This window comes from Apus apus, chromosome 4 (genome assembly GCF_020740795.1).
Source record: "Apus apus isolate bApuApu2 chromosome 4, bApuApu2.pri.cur, whole genome shotgun sequence".
Classification (NCBI taxonomy): Eukaryota; Metazoa; Chordata; class Aves; order Apodiformes; family Apodidae; genus Apus; species Apus apus.
This window is the reverse complement of record NC_067285.1, coordinates 38,199,670-38,215,824: the sequence shown is the minus strand read 5'-3', so window position 1 is coordinate 38,215,824 and position 16,155 is coordinate 38,199,670. Positions and strand designations below refer to the sequence as shown.

General features: G+C 46.3%; 2 protein-coding genes across 9 annotated transcripts in view; one reads left to right on the top strand and one right to left on the bottom strand.

Annotated features, from left to right (window-relative positions):
* The window catches only part of GC (GC vitamin D binding protein), a 134,382-nt gene that overhangs the window by 103,646 nt on the left and 14,581 nt on the right, over window positions 1-16,155 (bottom strand). The gene's annotated exons all lie outside the window — the stretch shown is intronic.
* SLC4A4 (solute carrier family 4 member 4) overlaps window positions 1-16,155 on the top strand; it is a 204,985-nt gene that overhangs the window by 183,742 nt on the left and 5,088 nt on the right. For 5 of the 8 annotated variants that reach the window (XM_051617728.1, XM_051617731.1, XM_051617729.1 and 2 more), the window contains 5 exons: window positions 1,485-1,663; window positions 2,857-2,929; window positions 6,536-6,604; window positions 8,262-8,435; window positions 10,923-11,084. In XM_051617728.1, the coding sequence (XP_051473688.1) occupies window positions 1,485-1,663; window positions 2,857-2,929; window positions 6,536-6,604; window positions 8,262-8,435; window positions 10,923-11,084 (657 nt within the window). Of the gene's footprint in view, window positions 1-1,484; window positions 1,664-2,856; window positions 2,930-6,535; window positions 6,605-8,261; window positions 8,436-10,922; window positions 11,085-14,692; window positions 14,790-16,155 lie in introns of all 8 variants that reach the window. The other 3 variants (XM_051617734.1, XM_051617732.1, XM_051617733.1) reach the window with 1 other exon arrangement.

Sequence of the window (16,155 nt, the reverse complement as noted above, 5' to 3'; positions counted from 1 at the left end):
TTAAAACAGTCCTGAGCCTGACCTGGAGGGGAAGGAGTAACAGGGACTGAGAAAGGTGTGTTGTGGGCAGTGATGAGGGCTGGCTGCTGGTCTTAAAGGGCAGATACAGTCAATAAATACTACACCCACATCTTTTTCAAGGGAGAAGCTAACAATTGGCAGGGTTTCCATTTTAGGTCCATCTCCTGCACCTCATTAAGCAGATACAGCATTTTCATGATCACAGGAAGATAATCTGTTCTTCCCCCATGAAGAAGAGGCCTCTCATCTCCTCAGCTTCTAGGCACTGAACACGTGTTGCTAGCAACACAAGGTGTACTTTTTTAGCAACAAAGTATAAACACTCCAGCAAAGTACTGTTTAATAATAAAAAAAAATACTTCCTGCTTCCTTTGTTATGGTTGCAAACACATACTTGTGTTTCACTGGGGGGTTCCTGTGTCTGATCCTGCTGCTCTGCACCGTAAACCACCTCTGGACACAAAATCTCCAGTAGGCCAAAAGAAGAATGGGTGGGTGTGTTTTTTTTCTGCTAGTGCCTTGTTAAGTATTGGCAGGGTATCACTGAGGGCCTGTCTCAGTGCTGCAGGCCAGCCAAGGTAAGCAGCACACATGTGAGGAAACAGTGAGGACTATTCAAGATAAGCTGGGTTGCTTTCCCTCTGGGGTCACCAATAAGGTCCAGATCATTTTTTCTTTCCAATAAAATCAAATTGAGCAGGATTTTAAAAAGGTTAGTCTTCTTTAAAATAGCAAACCTTGGAGATTTGTCTGGTGTTTTTCTCAAGATCCCTTTCTTTGGTGGCTCTTTTGTTTCTTCGCTTCTCTTGGCACCTGTGACCAGTGGAGTTCCTCTGTCAGTTCATTAAAGTATTTAAAGAATAGAAGATCAGAGGTTTTCGAAAAGGAGTAAAGAGTGAGGGTAAGAGCCCCATAGCTCTTCTTGTTGCTCTCCCCAAGAGAGCCCAGGGCTGGGTGTTGAGGAAAATGCCTCAAGCACCAGGCAGGATCATGGGGGCTCAAGCTGGTTGTGAGGTCCTGCCTTTGAGGTCCTGCAGTTGGTTCCTGTTCTGAACTTGGGGGGCTCAGGGCTCACTCCCAGACTGCACAGGGGCAGACACCCAGTTTCTGTCAGGTTGCTTTCACATCAGCTTCATTCAGTCATTACACTGGGAGTTATTTTACAACAGCTGCTTAAAACTAAAATTAGGCTTTGGGCTGGGTTTAAAGGGTAGTTTGGATGTTTAAAGCTCTGTGCATAACCAAGCTGTCACTTACAGAGACATGAGGTGACAAAGGAGGTTCATTGTTTAAGGAGCAGTGTGTCCTACTCTGCTGTTTCTTCTGACAATTTCTCTTGGCTGGAAGATGCTGTAGGAAGAAAAGCTGCTTGTTTGGTGTGCTTCTGCCCCCAGGCCAGAGCCATGGCCCTTCCATAGGTGTTTAGAATAATTAAGCTGAAAGTTTTCTGTTTCCTTTCACAGAAAGGTGCTGGGTATCATCTGGATTTGTTCTGGGTGGCCATCCTGATGATCGTATGCTCCTTTATGGGTCTGCCCTGGTACGTTGCTGCTACCGTGATCTCCATTGCTCATATTGACAGCTTGAAGATGGAGACGGAAACTTCAGCCCCTGGAGAGCAGCCCAAGTTTTTGGGAGTGAGGTATGTCCCACCAGAAAGGCCTTAATTGCCTTTCTTGCCTGCAGAGATCAGTATGCTCTATATCAGTCTTGCTTCAAGTGGGACATATGCAGAGGTTGAGGGGGATCAGCTCTTAGTTTTGCTGTAAATCTTCAGCTCAGCTGGGCTTCCTTACAGCTTTTCTTTTTTTTTTTGTCCACAGAGGATATATTCAGTTAGAAGTTTATGTGATGTAGCTTTTCTGCAAAAGCTCTTTCTTGAACAGGAACAAAACTGTGTACCTGTAGATGAGGTGCAAACATGTGGCAGGAAAGGGAGGAAACTTCACGCTGGAACTTAGACCATTTTTTGGTCTGCTTTGAGCACGCATGTTGAAGTTATTCCAGAATACCTAAAGCTTCACAGAGCACGCTCTTATGAGACACTGCAGAGTAACTCCTCGGAAGGTTACTCAGCCAGATCAGATCCAGAGTTTGAGAAAGGAGATACATTTGCTGCACGTTCCTTTATCTATGGGAATTAGGCAGGCATTCGTTAGTAAATGTAATGGCAAAAAATGTAAACCTGTCATGCCTAGAGCAGTCAGCTCAGCCTAAGAATTTTTTCCTGTATTTGGCTGCCCTAATTAAGTGCTGTGAAGTGCTCTTGACTTTCTGGAAATCAGGCCACTTTGTAGGTGGCTAAATAGAAGTGTAACGGCCTAACTTCCAGTACTCTGAAATATTGCTGGCAAAAGCATTTTTGGATGTTCAGGACCCCAAGAAGGCCTGGACCATTTATCCAGCTGCTGGAGTTCAATGACCAGGGCTCAAAATCTGCTACCAATCTAAGAGTGGAGAGCTAATGATTTATTACCTATTTGCATGCTATAAATACGGCCGTGCCAGGAATTGGAATTGCTAGTTACAGGTTCTAATGTTTAACATGTAAACACACTCCAAGGGCTCAGGAGCAACACTCTGTTGATCCACAAACAGTGGAGCTAAGGCAGCATACAAAAAGGGGTCTGATGTTTGAAAAAAATAGAGGTGGATGAGGCTCAGTCAGGATGAAGACACCTGCCTGATGCTGTTGGCTTATAGCTGCCTGTCCGCCTTGCAAATGTGGCTGCAAAAAGGAGTTGTCAAGCTTTGTGTTGGTTTGGGTGCTCTGAGAGGGAATGAAACCAGGGTGAAAGCCGAAGCCATTCTGCTGACCCAGTGGTTTTGTTTCAGGGAGCAGAGGGTCACTGGAATTATCGTTTTCATTCTGACTGGTGTGTCTGTCTTTATGGCTCCCATCCTCAAGGTAAGGGCATCATCACCTTTGCTGCTCCCTGCTGCTCACACAGCCAAAGCAAGGCCACAGCCACCCTCAGGCCATTTTTATGCTGCTAAAACAGCTCATCTTTGGAGTGAAGCAAAGGAGATTAGTGAGAATTATTGATGGAGTTTTACAGTTTTCTGGAAGCTTCTATATAAACCTTTTGGAAGGAAAAAAAATAACATTTTTGTCATCTGCTAGATAGTAATAGTGGTAGAGTTAAGGGCTGGTAGGGCTGGGGCTGTGATACCTTTCATTTCAGGATTTTTCTCTCATGCTTCCATGAAGCTCAGCTTCCTTTTATTTTGCATTCTCATACTTCTGCTGTGCCTGTGTTTTATGGAAAATACATGGTGGGTAAAGCTTGAGAGCCTGCTGGTGGCATTATGGGAGGGTGGTGGGCAGAAGAGTTGCTGCATGGAAGACACAGGTTAACAGGTAGATATGTAGTTTTGGCTAACAGGTCTACAGCTTCCTCAAGGGGTGCAGCAGAAGGGGAGGTGCTGATCAGGGAGTGTCTGGGCAATGCTCTTAGTCACATGGTTTAGTTTTAGGTAGACCTGCAAGGAACAGGGAGTTGGACTTGATGATCCTTATGGGTCCCTTCCAACTTGAGATATTCCATAATTCTGTGGTTCTATAATACAGAGTTTTAAAAGAACAGTTGCATTTATTTGAGTGTGAGGACATCTTAACACATATACCTGAAGAAAATCTTCAGCCCTTGTTGCTCAGAAGAGATACCCAGCTCAGCAGTGTGGAGAACATGTTTCTGGAGGAAGCAGTGCAATTAAATGGGATTTCTTGATCTCCTGCATTTTTTTTCTTGTGAGTTGAGCCCAGGCTCTGTACAGATGTCCTGCTGCTGCTGCACCATTTAATCTACGTAGGCAGCTATTTTCCAAGGCCTGAAATCTGTTGGCACAGAGCCACAGAGAAATGTATCCTTAGTGGATCATCAGGTTGTAGAACGGAACTGGAACACCTACTTCTCCATGTCTTGTGGAAGATGCTATCTTCTCTGAGGATGATGAGGTGAGCGGCACCGAGTGCAGCCACACAACAGGAGATGTCAGCTGCAGAATCCTGTCTCCATGGATCTGTACTATAGACCGCTTGAAGAGCAGAGGCTGTCCAAGCAGTAAAATACATCCTGAGGCCGTTGTACCATGCTGTGACAGAGCAGATGGGTGTCTGAAGAAGCATTTCTGGAGGAGGCAAATGATTTTCTGGTCATTAGGAGGTCGGAGGCCATGGGGGCTGTGAAGCATGGTTAGATGTGTGCCTGAAGAGGAGGAGGCAGACAGAAAGCAATGATGCTGCCTGTGCACCAAGTGGAGAAAGCTGCTTTACAAAATCAGTGTGTTCCTATTCTTGAATTGTAAGATTGTTTTTAAAACCAGCAGATCTTTGTGCCTTGGTAACAGTTTCCTCCTCTGCACAAACAGGCATTTCTGGCCCCTTAATTTAATGCCTGGTTGTAATAATTCTGTTTGTTAGTTCATGTGACCTTTCCCTGCAAGATCCTTCTTCCTCTGTTCCATGGGGGCCTATTATTTCCCCTGTTATTGCTTCATTCATTATTTATTTGTCTGTGCCTCCTCTACGAACACGTTTGGGGAGGCTCCTGGTGGGGGGACGCCTGAGGATGAATCGGCACGCTCCTCGCCCACGTGCCAGCCAGAAGGACCTGGCAGCAGTTCAGGACCTTTCACAAACTCTGGTGGCGGGGTCTTCTAGAGAACTGCTTTGCTAACTGCATTTGCAGGACATTGAAGACTCCTCGTGCTGGCGGCAGATTGACCACTAATGACCCCAAATTCAAGAAATCAGGCAACCTGTGGGATAATCTCATCTTTGTTTCTTGTGGGCTTTGCTGGTTTTGAACGTTGCTGATGTTTCTGCTCCATTATGGCAGAGCTCCACAGAAAAGTCCTCAGCCCTGCTAGAATGACAGGCACTTTCCCATGAATATGTTTTTAGCTCTGTTGGCTGGCAGCAGCTTTGCTCGGAGAGCCAGCAACCCCGGAGTTCAGGAATACTTTGCCAAAAAGAAAGTCTTCCAGAGTCAAAGTGCTGTCTGCTACTCTGCGGGATAATGTATTGAAGTTTCACCTAGGGATGATTTACAGGATTAATTGTCACAGAATGGTGAAATAATATTTGAACTTTTTTTTTTTTTTTAAACAGAAAGAAATAGAAGGAGGGAGATGAGGGGGGGAAGAGAGCAGTGTAAGTGAACTGGAAAGCTAAACTCTGAAAGCCTCCTTCCCAACTTGCCAGAGGAGCCATTATCTTGTCCCATCTAATCCCTCAGATCCAGAGAGGGCTTTGAGTCCCTTGGACACCCCCAGCTCTGTGGACCACACACTGGCTCTTTGTGCCCCATGGTGGCACACAGTGATGGCAGACAGCTGAACCCAGGCTGCAGAAAGAACATTGGGCTTCTCATCTGAAGGATCAATGCAGCTCACTCAAGGAAGGAAATCAATCCAAGAGAAGGATGGATTAGAAATCAGGAAGCTCAGGAACGAGTCTCAGAGGAGGGAATGGAAAAATGTAGGCAGGGAACCCTGAGTGGCCCGGTGACTTTGCTGCTCATGTCCTAGTGAAACGTGTGGATCAAGGCCTCCAGGGACAGGCGCATGACCCCACGTTTCTGACCCAGTACATGTGGTGTTATTTGCCTCTGTAATGAGTTCCACGCGGCAGCCGGGAAGCAGAGCTGGTTCCCCAGCAGCAGGGCTGGCCCCAGGGTGCCTGGGAGCTGGGCCGTGCTGTGGCTGCCCTTCGGTGGCAGCTGCCCGTCACTGCACGCAGGTGACAGTGGCAGGGCTCCCTCTGTCCTCCTTGGGTGCAAATAAACCACACCAAGTGATGAAGGAACAGGTAGCGCTTAGCACTTAAGGGAGCAGAAACTGATGTTGGGCAGAAACTGTTTTATGGCAGCGAAGGAAGCAACTCAGGGTGCTCTATTTTTGAGTAGTTAGGGATTAATGTAAGTGAAAGATGAAGTGGTCAGAGATGGCATTGGCCTGACTATCATCGCTGAAGGGGGACTTGAGAAGAGCCTTTCTGGTTGGATTTCCATGATTTACTGAGCCAGACATACCACAGGATCATGCTGCCTTTCCTTCTCTACCTTCTGCTTCAAGTCTTACCAGAAAAAGTGAAATTGCACACTGACATTCCCAAATTCGTTAGAGGTGAAGCAGTTTGAAGAGGTGAAAAGCAGTTTGAAGCTCACTGGAACATGTTTACACTGCTGCCTTTTTAATTTTCTGGCTGGCTAGCTTCCTTCCCCTCCGTCCGCTTCCTTCCCCCCTTCTCTCTTGGAGGGAGGTCCAAGTCATGATGAAGCAGGAGAGCCAGGGCTCCCTTGACCCCTTACCTGCTCCTCAGCCCTCCAGGGAGTACAGGGACATCCTCACAGCCCTCAGAAAACAGCGGAAGGATTGCTTGCTTTAATCTCTGCCTTTTCCCCTCCTGGATGTAGTTTGAGTTGATCCTAGGCTGGGATCCCCTCAGGTTTGTGGTGGGTTGTGCGTGGGGAGGTTGCTCACCCCCTTTCTTCCCATTTTCCCTCCACAGTTCATCCCCATGCCTGTGCTCTACGGCGTCTTCCTCTACATGGGCGTCGCATCCCTCAACGGCGTGCAGGTGAGTCCTTCCCAGCTGGGAGGTGCTTTGGGCTTTCTCTCACAACCTCCCCCTAGCGTTGCCCTGCTCCTCCACCCTCTCCTTTCCCTTCTTGAGAAGCCCCCAGGAGGGTAGGAACTATTGACAAACACTGGAGCTGGCTGGCTGTCCTGAGATGGAGACCAGCCAAGCCTGGGCTCTGTCAGTGGTGGGGTGCGCTTTCTGAAGGCCCCAGGGACCATTTTCTCCCCAGCCCCCAGCTGAGGGCTGCCCATGACTTGTGGAGGCCCATGACTCACTCCTGGGGTGGTTCAGGTCCTCCAACAGGACGTCTGTCCCAGACTGAAGGAAAACAAGGGAGGTGGTTCATGACAGCAAGGTTATTCCACATTGTCAAGGAGCAGGAACGTTGTTGTTCACTGGGGAGGGGGAGCCAGGCCCCCTTTCTTGGTCGCTGAGGAAATAGCCCGTGTTGTCAAGGAGCAGGAACATGGTTATTCACTGGTGAAGGTGAGCCAGGCCCCTTTTCTTCATTGCTGAGGAAATATTGCGAAAGGAGCCTTTCTCACAGTGCAGTAATTGGCTCTAGGAAGCTGGAAGTGGTTTTTTTGCTTTCTGGCACCCTGCTAATCATGGCTTTTCTTTTTAGCACTTGGTCGTGCTTTAACAGGAAAAAGACTGGCTGTCCCTGTGAGCACCATGGGAATTTCCTGGGGTATTCTTTGGCGTGATTCTCACCCCAGTTTTCGTTCACTGGGGGGAGATCAGTCTGGTCTCAGCAGTGGGCAGCAGGCCTGCTTTGGGGCAGGGGACAAGGAGGGTATTATAATCTTTGCCCTAGGGTTGGTTCTTCTGGAGGGGGGATTTCCCTTTCTTCCCAGCCCAGGTGGTCAGGGGACTGGGCAGCTTGTTTTCCCCTCCTCAAGGATGTTTTTTCACTCGATGAGAAATCCCAGTTTTGGTTGTACTCCAAGTCCAGCGTGGAGCAGGGGAGGCTGCCGGAAAAGCTGCCCACTCTCTGCTTGGGTGTCTCTCTGTTCTCTGGTGATGTGGTGTCTGCCCTCACCTCTGCTCCCCATTTATTGGAAAAAAAAAAAAAAAGCAGCAGTGTTTTTAAATGCTGAATGTCTTTCCTTGGCAGGAGTGGGGCAGGGGAGGGTGGCAGAAGTGACCCAGAGTTTGATGCCAACTGTGGTTTGGGCATTCATCTTGTTTTCTCTATGTTGTGGGTAATGAAGAATGCTCTTCAAGAGAGAATTCCCAGTGTCCACCAGCCGCAGCAGATCAGGCCCATTCTTTGGAAGCCAGCGGAGCAGTTTTGACCAACATTCATTCCTTGGTTGACATGCTCATCACCAGAGCACATGGAGTCCTGCTCCTTGAAACAAGAGCACCTCAAGACCTGGCTTTGAGAGAAGCTTTGTTCCCATGTCTCTGTTTAGTTGCCAAATATAGGTTAGACCTGGGGCCTTCAGTTGAGACAACTGAGTTAACGTGTTTGGCCCACCCTGCATTAAGCATAAGTCAGTCAGAATGGAGGAGCTGTGTTGGGTTTTCTACGTGGTTTCTTTTATGGCAGGAAAGCAAGTTGATGCTTGCCCTTTGTGGTGCAAGAATGCTTTCGTACCTCTCTTGTGCATGTCCTGGGTTTCATTTAAATGTCCATTTCCTTTCCCAGTTCATGGACCGTCTGAAGCTGCTCTTGATGCCTCTGAAACACCAGCCTGACTTCATCTACCTGCGCCATGTCCCGCTGCGCAGGGTCCATCTCTTCACCTTCCTGCAGGTGGTGTGCCTGGCTCTCCTCTGGATCCTCAAGTCCACTGTGGCTGCTATCATATTCCCTGTCATGGTAAGTGCCATTCCCCTTCTGCCACCTGCGCCTTCCACACACACTCAGAAACAGGCAAATTCAACCTCTCCCTGTTCAACCCCTCCCTCAGGGCTCTGCCTTCACTCATGGCAGCAATGTAGGACTGTACAAGGGCAGTGTTGCTGTGGCTGCCTTTACATAAATCCGCTGGAGGAAAACAAGCCTGCAAAGTTAATTTTTTTCCAGAAAGGTGTAGTTAGTTTTGACCTTTCCTGGCTGCCAAGGTTAGACTTGCTGTGCTTTGCGCCTGAGGTTAAGGAAGGAATGAGAGGTGCATAGTTTTTCCCTTTTTAGTCCACACTGATTACCATACAGAAAATGTCTCCCTTGCTTTTAAGTAGCACAAACTGGGAAAAGAAAGAATGAGGCTGACTGCTAAGAGGTGTGCCAAATGGAGGGAAAGGATTGGCTAAGTCAAGAACAAAAAAAGAATGTATTTTTCCTTGAGCTTTGGTAACAAGACAATGATGTTGATTATTGTGTTTCACATCAGAGGGTGATATGGCAGTTTGTGGGATGCATGTCCTGTTTCTGGTAACACCTATCAGAGCCAGGTTAAAACTTAGGTTGGATGTAGAGAGATCAAATGTTCATCAGACAGAAGTGTTTCTTAAATACACGCTGTGCAGTCCATCTGATGCAGGTTTTCTACATCAAGGAAGGTGAATAGCGAAACAGCTTTCTGTGCACTTAGGTTATCACTAGAGCTACAGACACATTCACACACACCCAGTAAAAACCAAACAAGTGTTAAGCGGTGTTTACACTTTGCCTCAGGCATCAAAACCTGTGACCATGAATGCTAAAGCAAGGGGTGTGGAGTAATTTCTTCTCCACCTCTGTGCCTGACCTCAAGCTGGACTGGAACAGCTGGGAGGAAGGTGGCTGGAGAGCCAAATGGATCAAGTGTGGATCCTGTGGAATCAGAGCTGCATGCAGAGAGATTCTGCTGAGTCTTGCTCCTGGCTTGGAGATGGGTCAGACTGCTGCAAAGTCAAAGCTTTATGAAACTCCCTCAAGAAATCTTGGCCCAGTGTCACCTAATTTCAGGCTTATGGACAAGTAGAGTTTCAGTTGTGGCTGCAGTTTTGCACTGCAGTGTTTATTTAAGGGGGAGAAGGAATAAAAGCAGAAAACACAGCAAGGACAAGCATTTGTTCTCTTATGCTGGTGAAATGAGAAAAGATGATGGAAGTGAAAACATCCTCCAAATGTTCCTGCTGGGACTCATGTTCATATGGAAAGGTGTTTAAAATCAGCAGCTCCCACTGACACGCCGGTCCATTGTATTTTCATGGCTGAGTTGTACAGCTGTTGGAAACTGAATCTCAGATCTCAGACGCATGAATAGACAGACAGACTAGACTTTGCACAGAATAGAAGAGGCCCTGAGCAACTCTGACGTCTTCTCAAGTTGTCTCTAATGGGGCAGGCTCAGTGAAGGTGAGTCACAGCTTAGATGCACTGGATCTGTTGACAAACCTCCATTATTTGCACTCATAAACAAAAAAGCTTCCAATTTGTGAAGATCCAGCCAATAGCCTCTGTTTATTTGAAGGAAAAGCACTTCTAATACAGAAATAATTAATAATGGGATAATCACGGGTGTTTACGTGGCATCTTTCCACCCCCTGAGTAATTTCTGTCCTCAGTGATCATGTCTTAAGTTACACAAGTCAAAGCTTGAGATCTTTTCCTAGGAATAGTTTGTGCCATTGATGATCGTTGCTCAGAACAAGCTCTTTGAGGCAGTCTGCAGTTGTCAGGAATGGGTTATATTTTATAGCAGCCAAGACGAGCTTTCAGCCTGTCACTGAACCCTTTGGTGAAGTGTAGATATGATCTTGGTAGACATCTGGTGGTGGCGTTAAACCCAGTGTCAATGTAAGCACCCTTTTCAGACACATCCCTTCTGTTTTTTTCCAGTGCTGTTGACTGCAGTCTTGCTCAGAACAAGCTTTTCCCCCAGTTCCCTGCAGCCTCAACCCTAGGAAACTTTCTTCTGCAAACAGAAGAAGAGGACATAGCATGGCCTTTGTCTTTCTAAAGAGCTCTTACATCTGGGGAAGTGTTGAGAAAAAAGTTAAGACATCTTATCACTCAGGCTGCCCCTGTGAACCTCCATATGCTATCTGAATCCAAAACCAAATTAAAATGCTCATTTTTTGTCTCTTTTGCCTAATGCCTGTCAGTCAGAATTTAAAGACCACCTTGATCTTTCCAGGAGTCTTTAAGTGATTCCACATGCGTTTCTGCACATTGCTCCTGTTTATTCAGACGTGAAGCAGTCACAGTTCAGAATTGGAAGTTGATGGAGGTAGCCCAGGTGTTCATCTTGTTCTCCCTATGTTTGTGTACAACCAGAGTTAAAGTGTATGGGTTTGAGAAGCAGCATGAAGAGGGATGCACAGAGTGTTCCCAATTAAAAGTAACACATGACTGAGAAGTCCCTCTCTGCCTTTTCAGATCCTGGCCCTTGTAGCAGTCAGAAAAGCCATGGACTACCTCTTCTCCCAACATGACTTAAGCTTCCTTGATGACGTCATTCCAGAAAAGGACAAGAAAAAGAAAGAGGACGAGAAGAAGAAGAAGAAGAAGAAGGGCAGTATGGACAGTGACAATGATGATGTAAGGAGCTTTCTGCTCTTGTCAAATGACTCACTTCTAGCTAGCAAATCCCAGGGGACAATCCCTGCCCCTTCACAGCTCTGAGGCTGGGCATTTCCCAGCCTGTGGTGAATCCAACCAGCTCAGTCTTTTGCTGCTGCAGCAAATCAGCCCCAAACACAACATCTTTCCTACATCTCCTTCCCTTTCCCATATGTCACCAGCCTGGGGTAGGTGGGACTTGCATTGCCAAGAGTGAAATCACACTTCACAAGGCCACTAGGTGTCTGCAGAGATGCCATGCCCTGTACTAGAATGCCTGCCATCACCCTGCCTTATTTGTCTTTCCCTCCTTTGCCTTTCTTCCCATCACGGACCTTTACATTGTAGGAGGAGAATGGTTTTCAGCAGCAGCTCTGTTACTTCTCAATATATTCCATTTTTCTTTTTGATATTTTAAAATTACTTTTAAAAGGGCAAAAAAAAGGGTGTGGCTTGTCCTGCTGCAGGAGAGACTGCTTTCTGTTGGTAATTCTCACTACCCAAATATTTTGAAAACATACGTGCCCTTCTGCAGTGTACTCTGGTCCTTCCTCAGGTTGCAGCATGCTCTAAAATAGACCCGTAGCTACTGAGGTCATTACTATGTGCAGTGACCAGTTCCATGTGCCTTAGACTGCTCTATTTTTTACTGTATATATAATAAGAAGAAATGTAGTCCTCATGCCTTTAAATGTTCTCCTACCCAGGGCTAGTGTGAGCTCAAATCCTAGAAATTCAAAGTGCTAAACATGCTGGTTATATAGCCCTTTATAGAGCAAGTGGGAGCTGCCTTTGGAGAGCTGGTTGCCTTGGTCAGCAGCACCTTTTGCAATGTGAAAAGGGAGCTGGGCTCGAATTTTAGGCTGCATGGGGAGTACTAAGCAGAGTGTCACTTTTTCTGCTCATGGAACCATCCAGGATTCATGAAGAAAGGCTTTTCCTGTGATGGAGGCAGAGGTAAGGTCACCTGAAGCTGGAAGAAAATCCCATTTTAATGTGGCAGAAGAAACAAATGAGAAGGGATTGCAGGCTGGGAGGAGGCAGGCAGCAGGAAAACCCAGCTGGCCTTTTCTTGAGTGCTCCTGCCCAGGTCTCTGACCTGCAGCCACCCCCAAACCAAAGGGTTACAAGTGCTGTGGGTCTTGTGCCTCACTCTTTGGCTGGGGGTTTTCTGCTGCCTTCATTTTGGCATTGAGCAGATCTACGAGATAAGCTCTGCTTGTGGCTCAGATAACATCTGGTGTCTTCAAGAGGAAAACAGCAGCTCCAGGAGCTCCCCCAGACCATCCCAATGCATGGTCTTGCTCAAGGTTGGGATGAGAGAAAAGGTAACCTCAGCCCTGGTGAAGAACAAGCTGGAGCCTGAGTCCTTCATGTGAAAGCTGTGTGAGAACCTCTGCAGAGTTGAGTTAGAGGCAGCTAAGTCAGGCTGTTCCGATGAGAAAAGGCCTTACATCTATGGTGTCTAAAGCAGAACATGTAGGAATTTTGTTAGGTGAGGCTGCAGGGTTGTAGGAGGCAGCCTGGATCCACACCTTGGTAGATCCAGCTGAATCCCGACTGGGAAGATTGGCTCTTATTTCAGACAGCAAGCTCCCCTTTCCTGACATTCCTCCAGTTCCTGGGAGGCTGAGGGTGAGGGTTTCCTTCAGCAGGTAACTTTGTGCAAACTGGAGGGAGAGAAAACACCCTGCATCCTTAGGGAATAGTCAGCAAAGGTTTGACTCCATCCCCTTCTCTTGGCTGATTTGAATCCAGCAGTGTTGTATCCCTAGTCATGGCTCCCGTATCTCCAGTATCTTCAAAGCAATCGCCTCTCTTCCCAGGCTTTTCATGAGTTGCAGGTACAGTAATTGATTTAATGGGCAAGACAATTTATGCAAAATGTTGGTTCTTAACTCTTCTTTGGTTTGTTGTTTTTTTTTCAGCACTTGCTTTTACCAGCTTCCTGAATGTTGGCATTATTAGTTTGATTCTTTTCACCCTTTCCTTTCCAGAAATATGTCCCCTCCATCTCCCTGCTGAACACCTTGATTTCCTCTCTGATTTTATGTCAAAAAAATGCATGATCCAAGAAAGGCCAGACTATATTTAAAAAAAAAACACAACGAACCTTGGACTCCTGTATTTAGTTTCAGAGTCAGAGGTGGTGTGCAACTGTCTCTTCTCCCCTTTGGGGCGTTTTTACCCATTGCTGATAATTTCTCTGTCTCTCCGTTCATTTGAGATGGTGAAGTTTAAGGTAGACCCTAAGGTAGACATGATGTGATTCTTGGGGTGCCCTACACAGGGACAGGAATTGGACTTGATGATCCTGATGGGTCCCTTCCAACTCAGCATATTCTGTGATTCCTGAGCACTGGGATGGCGATAGGTGGTGAGGTTTCCCAGCTCTCTTGCTCTGCTCACAGCACGGCCCCAAAGGGATGGGGGTTTGGGGTTGTCTTTGTTGTCTCAGTGCTTTTCTGCAGAATCATTGTGATTTGAGCTACGCTTCATCCCTCCGCCTCCTAAAAATGCTCCTGAGGAAACATGTTGCTATTGGAGTATGAAATACTTCACTGGATATCAGCTGTGGTAAAAAATAATGTAAAAAAAATAAAATAATCCAGGGATAGAGCTGCTTTGGCCTCTGTGATGTTTTCCTGCCCTGCCCTGAAGTCTCCCTCCCTCCACCCCAGCATCACACTTGGTGCTGTGTCTGGTTTTCTCCAGAAAAAAGGATGTGTTAACCTTCCTGGCAAATTATTACTTTATTTTTTTTGCCAAGTTCTGCAATATCAGCCTTTCCTTGCTTACAAGAAGATGCTTTTATTTTTAACAAAGCAAAATCAATTCCAAGTACCTTCCATTAACCAGGAGCCAGTGGGGTGTAAATCCTGTTACCCACAGGCTGGGGGACCCTGGGTACAGCTTTTCTCTATGCTTGTGCCTCTTCTTTATCTTGCCTGGCTGGGAGAACTGAATTCCTACAGGGGCCCTGGATTTGAGGAAGCATCTTACTGTAAACAGAGGTGTCATTGCAACAGGGTTTGACTCCACTTAAAGGGGGAGTTGAGACAGTCCAGCTGAAGGAACCTCCACCGTATTATGTCTGGCCAGCATCCTTCTAGAGCAATTGGGAAGAAAAAAAGGGGTTTTAGAGAAACTACAGCAGGATAAAACATTTTTATGAGCTTTCAGAGAAGGCAGTTGCCTGCGATTTCTGCCTATGGGTGCATTTTCCATCTGTGTTTCCTTCAGCCAGCTCCAAGAGGAACTGGATGGTGTCTTGTAAGGAGCTGGTGAGGTGGGGAAAGGGGAAGACAACAAGGACACCAGAAGATTCTTTAGATCTGTTTTAATTTGGTAGTGTGAAGGAAGAGGGAAAGTGGGGTGCAGTGGGGAGCCAGTTCTGTAGCCCACAGTACCAGCTTGCGACACCAGTGGAAACCAGCAGGAAACTAGGCTGGGCGATGCTTTGGTATTTTTTTTCTTCTTTTCCTCATTCCTCCAGAAACTGCATAAAGAGTAGTGATAATTTGTGGGAGACGATACGAGAGTGAGCAGTGAAAATATTCTAAGACTTTTACACGTTTCTTTCACAGTCTGACTGCCCCTACTCAGAAAAAGTCCCAAGTATTAAAATACCAATGGACATCATGGAGCAGGAACCTTTCCTAAGTGATAGCAAACCTGCTGACAGTGAGTAGAACTAACCTCTTCCATGTCTGCTTGACTCTGACTTGCAGTACAAAAATTATATATCTATATAGAGTGATTTTTTTTAAAAAAACAACAAACAACTTTCCTATTACTTGAGAAGCACTTTTTCTTGTTCTTTATTCTGTCCCCCCCCTTCCTTCCCCCCCGTTTAATTTCCAGGCCTCTGATTTATGACCAATTTTGGTTTTCTGAGCTTTTTTTTCTTTGCTGGTTACAAAAGTTGATGTTGTTACCTCTGGTGCCTCCAGCTTAAGCGCTTCTATCCAGCTCCCAACAGGCCTCTTGATCACTCAGTCTCTCCTCCTCTCTTTCCTGACCTTTCCCCTTTTGTGGTAACGCTGATGTGATTTCTTTCTTTACTGGTTTTCTTCCCCTCTGAGCTTAGTGGTCTGGATTTGCAGCATGTCTAAACCGCATGGCTGTCCCATTCCCATTTGTTTCCTTAGGTGCCAAGCAGGGCAAAAATCAGCACTTTAATGAGGAATTAAGCACCTCATTGATCCACATTGCGTTGAGCTAACAAGGCAGGGATCAGCTGACCATTAACCTCTTTCCCTTCTTAGGTGGTTGGCTTTTGTGCCACTCTGTTCCTCTTTTATTTCCTTTGTTAATACCTGGAATTGATTATTCTGATCTTCATTTTCGGTCATTTTCACTTTCCATATTACAGACTTTTGTCATGAGATGGGGAGGGGAGGAGGAGGAATGAGAGGAATCAATTAGTGCTGCTGCAATGCTGCTCATGAGGCTTCTAGGAGTAGGATCTGCACCCACAGTTCTTGAGGTCTTTGGATACCTCAGGCAATCTTAAGCGCTGCTCTGGGGTTTTTAGATATGGGGACACTTAGGGATTGGCATTACAGAGCAAAGCCATAGGAAAATGGATGTTTTTCTGAGAATTTAGACATTCTCAGTGTTTTGCTGATAATCAAAAGGAGCTAAATCAGCCTCAGGCAACCAAACAGGTCCTCTTAGTTTTTCTTTGAGAATGCCCTGATGTGCTAAAACCAAACTGAATCCTAAGTGGTATGCCCAGGATCTTGTGACCAGTTGCGCTCTTTCAATGTATTGAAGACTGAAATAGCGCAGGAAGAGTCAATTCTGCCACAAACCTGAGACAACATGGACTAGATCACCCATGTGTATTTGTGTATTTGCACATTTTTATAATCCAGTATTTGATTGGCTGCTTTTTAATTAGAAACTAACAAAAAAAACCAACCCCAAACCAAAACCCCCAGAGACCATTTGACTAGAAAAAGTACCTGGAATCCATCTAGACTTTTAAAAACTTTCCCATATCTGAAGGGGGCCTACAAGAAAGCTGGGGTAGGGCTTTTTACAC